Here is a 5570-nt window from a genome sequence, read left to right on the forward strand (position 1 = left end):
CACTCAAGCAGCCCGGCCGTAGCGTGCGGTCCCGCGACCCGGGCGGGACGACTGGGGGACGCGCTGGCCATCTTCCCGATCTGCCCAAGCCGCTGTTCTGCTCCAGGGCCTGGGAACGCAGTTCAATCGGGGAGCGGACCCAGAGCCCGGCCCACCAAACTCCGCCCCTGCCCGTGCCTGCGGCGGTTTCGGGGCAGGGGGCCTGCACGGCGAGACAGTTACTCAGACCTGGCGAAACCAGCGAGTCGGCACCTGCCGGCCTGGCGGGCGTGGCAGGCGGAGGCTCCGTTACGCCCCGCCCCTGGGCTCGCCCCGTCCCGGCCGCCCACGCGCCGCGCGCCCCGCCCCGGCCCGCGCCGCCAGCCTGCCAGCCCGGAAGGAGCCGACCGAGCGCCTGCGGCAGCTGACTCAAGCGGTGAGAGAGGCCGACCCGTTACCACGGGCGCCAGGGACCCGAGCGACGCTGTGGTTTCGATGCCCTTCGTAGGCGGAAGGCTTAATGAGCTCTCAGCACGCACCTCCCGGGCACCCCCACCCGGATCGCTGCGGGTCCTATCCTGTAGAGGCCTGGGCTGTTGCTTCCGGCATCATCTCCGAAGCCTCCAGATTTCATCTTGGGACCTGGGCATTGCGGGGAGGGGTGGCGTCTTTGCTGGGGTCTGCAAGACGGCCCTAGGGTGACAGCCGCCCCTCAGGGAAGGCGGAGGACTTGGGCGCCCTCTAGCGGCCGTAAAGGCCTGCGCTCCTTCGCCTCGGTGTCTGTGACCGAAGGATCTGCTCCTTCTTTCCGCAGAGATTAAGTGGATGATTGACCATGGGTCCCCTGAGTCGAGAAGCCTGGGCCCAGCGCCTGGGGTCTTTCCGAGCCAGCCCATCCGCCTTTCTAGCAGGTGCTGAAGGTGAGGATTTGGGTCACGACCTGTTGAGTGACCTAAGGAGTGAAAAGCTAAGCGAGCTGATCAAGGTAGGTCCTAGGTCCTGCCCGCGTGCCTTGCCATGGTCCACATGGTTACTTCATACTACTGCGTGCTGAATTTAATGAGTTCCTCTTAAATCCTCCCTCTCAGGTTTCCTTACTGACACTGAGCTTGGAGTACTCTGACAAACTTTGGCCTGATGCCCTTGCCGCGGAGGCTGCTGCCACTTCCTTGTTGGACACGCTTGTCCTCTTGCCCTCAAAACCTTCAGCTCTCCGGAGGCTCCTGTTGTTAGCAGCCACTACAGCCCTGGTGTCAGGTGGTGCTCTCGGACCCACTTCGGAAGCTTCCAGCCGGCTCCTGCCCTTACTTCTTGGCTTAGCTTCTGGCCAAGACATGGGACGAAGCTTTGGAACCACCTCAGAGCAGCGCCATCTACAGGCCACAGCGTGTGAATGCCTTGGAGAACTTGAGCGCTGTAAACCTGGGTTGCTGGCCGGCGCTCTGGGGGTGCTGCGGAGCCTCCTAGGGCAAAAGGGTCCCATCCAGCCTGTCAGCCTGCTTCTCGCCCTTGTTCTGCATAACACCTTGGTGGTACAGTCCAGGTTTGGGGCTGGCCTGCAAGGCCTGCTTGTGGCTAAGGACTCCTCCCCTGGGAGTTGTCCCTGGGACTGGACACTGGCTGAAGAATGGGATGACCATCTTAAGCCCCAGGCGCACGGCTGGCCCACAGCTGGGGAGGAGGAACGTGACTTTCCAATTCTGGATCCCAACCCTGAGGACACTCGAGAGCTGAAGGCTGCGGTGGCCCAGCTTCTGGACACTTCCTATCTGCTCACTCCCGTGGCTCAGGCCCAACTTGTGTGGCTGTTGGGCTGGGCCCTTCAGGGTCTTCGGGGACAGCCACCAGTGCTTTTCAAGCCACAGCTAGTTCGGCTGCTGGGCACAGCACAGCTTACACTGTTACACTCAGTTCTATCTCTCAAGGCAGCCTTCGGTGAGGCCCTGTTCACTGCTCAGGATGAAGCGCTCCTGCTCCGTAGGCTTACCCTGGTGGCCCAGCACCCAGCCTTACCCTCGCCCACACACCTCTTTTACCTGCACTGCATCCTGAGCTTCCCTGAGAATTGTCCATTAGGTCCAGAAGGGGAAGAGGCTGCCCCACTGCTGTTGGGGCCCCAGTTACGCCGGGGCCTCATGCCCAGTCTCCTTCATGACCCAATGGTCCTCCTGGCCCGCCTGCATTTGCTATGCCTGCTTTGTGCTGATGATGAGGAAGAGGAGAAAGGCCAGCTTCAGGGCCCACAGTGGTTCCTGCAGGAGCTGCTGGCCGGTCTTCAGCAGAGGGCAGCCGTGGATGGCGGTCCCCGAGCCTTGGCCACTCTCTGTTTCCAGGCCTCATACCTCGTTACCAGCTGCCTGACCAGACAGCCCACAGTCCAGACATCTCTGGTCCATGGGCTGGCCCAACTGTACCGAGCCCGACCTTCCCTGGCTCCCCACTTTGTGGACCTCTTAGATGAGGTAAGCCCTGAGCTGAGAGAGCCCCTCAGGAAGGTGCTGCTACGAGAGGTGGTAGCCAGGCCAGGCAAGAACGAAGCACTTCGCTGGCACCTGCAGATGCTGGCAAAGGTGGCAGAGGGAGCCACTCAGAGTGCCATCCTTGGCTTTCTACAGGCTGCAGCCATACACTGCACCGACTGGGGCCTACACCAGGCCCTACTGCGGGTGTGCCGTGCTCTGCTCCGGACGGGTGGGGGAGAGGGGCTGGCAGACCTGTTGCAGGAACTGGCCAGACAGCTGGAGAACGCTGATGGGCGGGACCATGCCCGACTGTACTATGTCCTCTTGTCCCATCTGTCAAGTTCTAAGTTGGGGATGGCACTGGGCCCCTCACTGGCTGCCCCTGCGCTGGCCTCGTCACTGATGGCTGAGAACCAGGGCTTCGCATCAGCACTGATGGTGCAGGAGACCTCAGCTCCAATTCAGTTGAGTGTGGGGCCTCAGAAGGCCAAAGGCCCACTCCCGGTGCTGCATCTGCAGGTGCAGGCACTGGATACTCCTGTGTACTCTCTGGAGCTGCGCTTTCGTGTAGAAGGACAACTGTACGAGCCTGTGGAGGCTGTCCACATACCCTCTGTGCGTCCAGGACAACCTGCCCATCCTCTGCACCTGCCTTTGCAGCCCCGTAGCCCAGCCCCCGCCCGCCTGCATGTCCGGGCCCTTTACACCACACCGGCCGGCCTCACGTGCCATGCCCACCTACCACCCCTGTCTGTGAACTTTGCTGACCTCTTCCTGCCTTTCCCCCAGCTCCCCAAGGGCTCTGAGTTGTGTTTCTTTGATGAGCTCTGGAACTCCTGCCTGCCAAAGGGTGTAGAAAGTCGTGTGTGGTGTCCACTTGGGCCACAGGGCCTGGAGGCCTTGGTGTCCCAACACCTAGAGCCCTTTGTCGTGGTGGCGCAGCCCCCTACCACCTACCTCATAGCTGTCCGCTTGCCTCCTCACTCCATGCTGCTGCTGCGCCTGGAGAAAGCTCAGGTGCACGGTGTGCCTGTGGCCCTCAGGACTGATGACTGGGCTGTGCTGCCCCTGGTGGGGGACTACCTCCGAGGGCTTGCAGCCCACTGAGCAATGCCAGGTGAGACTGTACTTGTGGCTGGTGTGAGAGCCTGCCAAAGGAGCACGTTCTTGTAGCTGCTGCCCCATAAACGCCCATTCACTGACAACTCCTGCTGGCTTGTTTTCTTTTGGACCCCTGTTAGGAGCAAGCTACAGACTTCCATAATTCTTGCCCAGATAGTCCGAACATGTTTCTCACTGGGTCTGACCTGGCCCAAGAGCCCTGTGCAACTTCTCATGAAGGTTGGAGCTTGAGGTTGGGCCTCCCAACTCTGCTCCAGCTGAGCTCACACGGTGAGCGAGCAGCCTGGAGCAGGGGTGACTACATAGCCCCTTCCTGGGTAGAGCTGGTTGGACCTAACTGTACAGGGTGTGCCAGAAAGGTTCAGTTCTGAGCAAATGGAGGGCCCACATGATCTGGTTCAAAACAACCCCCCAAACTTAGCTTTTAATGGCAGCTCTTAGGAGATCCAGTCTGCTTAGGAATCTCCTCAGATTCCTGTTCTCAGGCAGGTGTTGGTGGTACACCTTCCTCCCAATACTTGGAAGGCAGAGGCAGGTGGATTGATTGCTGCGTTTGATGCCAGCCTGGCCTACAGAGTGAGTTCTAAGACAGCCAGAGCTACACAGAGAAACCCTGTCTCAAAAACAAAGAACTTGGGGCTGGAGAGATGGCTCAGCGGTTAAGAGCACTGACTGCTCTTCCAGAGGTCCTGAGTTCAATTCCCAGCAACCACATGGTGGCTCACAACCATCTATAAAGAGATCCGATGCCCTCTTCTGGTGTATCTGAAGACAGCTACAGTGTACTCATATGTAATAAATGAATAAATTTAAAAAAAAAAAAAACAAAGAACTTGAGAATGTCTCCAGGTCCTTTCTCCAAATGTGCAAGACACCGAGGACGCAGATACATCGAGGCCATCACTGTTGGCAGGCACCAGGCTGGTATTCCACATATAATTACCTCATGTCATCCTTGAAACATTGCTGCAGGTCTCCCCCCACAGCCGAGGAAGTAGCCAGCTGAAGGAGTTAAGTGACTTCCTGAGGTCAGGCTGGGAGGGAATAGGATTTGGTCACCCCATGGCAGGTCACCATTGCCTCACTCAACAGAGCTCTGCAGTAGCCACAGTTCCCAGCCCTCAGCCCTGAGAAGACCCCAGCAGGATGCACAGACACAGTTCCCAGCCCTCAGCCCTGAGAAGACCCCAACAGGACGCACAGACACAGTCCCCAGCCCTCAGCCCCGAGAAGACCCCAGCAGGATGCACAGGAGAAGCTATTGGTTACCGCTGAGTGATAGAATGACCTTGGGCCTCAGTTGTTCTGGGGAGGGGATTTTTTTGGAGGGGACACCCCTGATCTTACAGGGTTTCTTACAAGTCAGTCTAGGAGAGAAAGAGAAAAGGCTTAGGCCAGTTTGTGGCAAAAGGCCAGGTTCTGGTGTGAGCTGTGGCGATGAATTATTCCTGTTGAGTAATTTTACACTCCAGAGGTAGACGTTGGCATCTACAACAGGCCAAAGAAGAAAATTCCATTCAAGTCTAGCTAGTGAGCCAGTGAGTGGACTGGAGTTGCTTCCAAGAGTTTGGTCACTCAGATCTAGCTGTGTCACCAAAAAGGCCATTCCAGCTCAGGTGACCACTCGGGGAAGCCGCTGTAGCATTATGGGCCATGTGGCCAGGTCCACCTGAGATTCCTCACCTGAAACTGCTGACAACTTTTATAATGTGCGGGATGGGCCTTGCCAGCCACTGAAAGCTCAGTGACTTTCTGAGCTTCCGGATCCTCAAGTTTCCCGAGACTTTTGAGCCTGGAGAGATTTCAATGAGAAAGAAGCAGCTACATAGCACTCACCCTGAAAGCCACTGCCAGATCAGGAAGCTGGCCATTCTAGAAACTTCTCCAGCTGGTCTGAGTAGAGAAGGGATGTAGGTCAGTTCCTTACACAATTGTTAGGGAAGCTAGAGAGCAGGTTCCACAGAAGCCACCGCTGGAGCTACTGCCTGGCCGGGCAAGCTCTCTTGT

General features: G+C 58.1%; 1 protein-coding gene across 1 annotated transcript; it reads left to right on the top strand.

The window, feature by feature from the left end:
* The first annotated feature begins 356 nt into the window (after positions 1 to 356).
* On the top strand, positions 357 to 4388 carry Ap5b1 (adaptor related protein complex 5 subunit beta 1). Its single transcript, NM_001271032.1, has 3 exons — positions 357 to 415; positions 794 to 964; positions 1068 to 4388. Exons 2-3 carry the CDS (start codon positions 815 to 817, stop codon positions 3546 to 3548), a joined length of 2631 nt encoding a protein of 876 aa, NP_001257961.1. The 5' UTR covers positions 357 to 415; positions 794 to 814; the 3' UTR covers positions 3549 to 4388.
* The last annotated feature ends 1182 nt before the right edge of the window (positions 4389 to 5570 follow it).

The sequence above is a fragment of the Rattus norvegicus genome, chromosome 1 (assembly GCF_021556685.1).
Source record: "Rattus norvegicus strain SHRSP/BbbUtx chromosome 1, alternate assembly SHRSP_T2T, whole genome shotgun sequence".
Classification (NCBI taxonomy): Eukaryota; Metazoa; Chordata; class Mammalia; order Rodentia; family Muridae; genus Rattus; species Rattus norvegicus.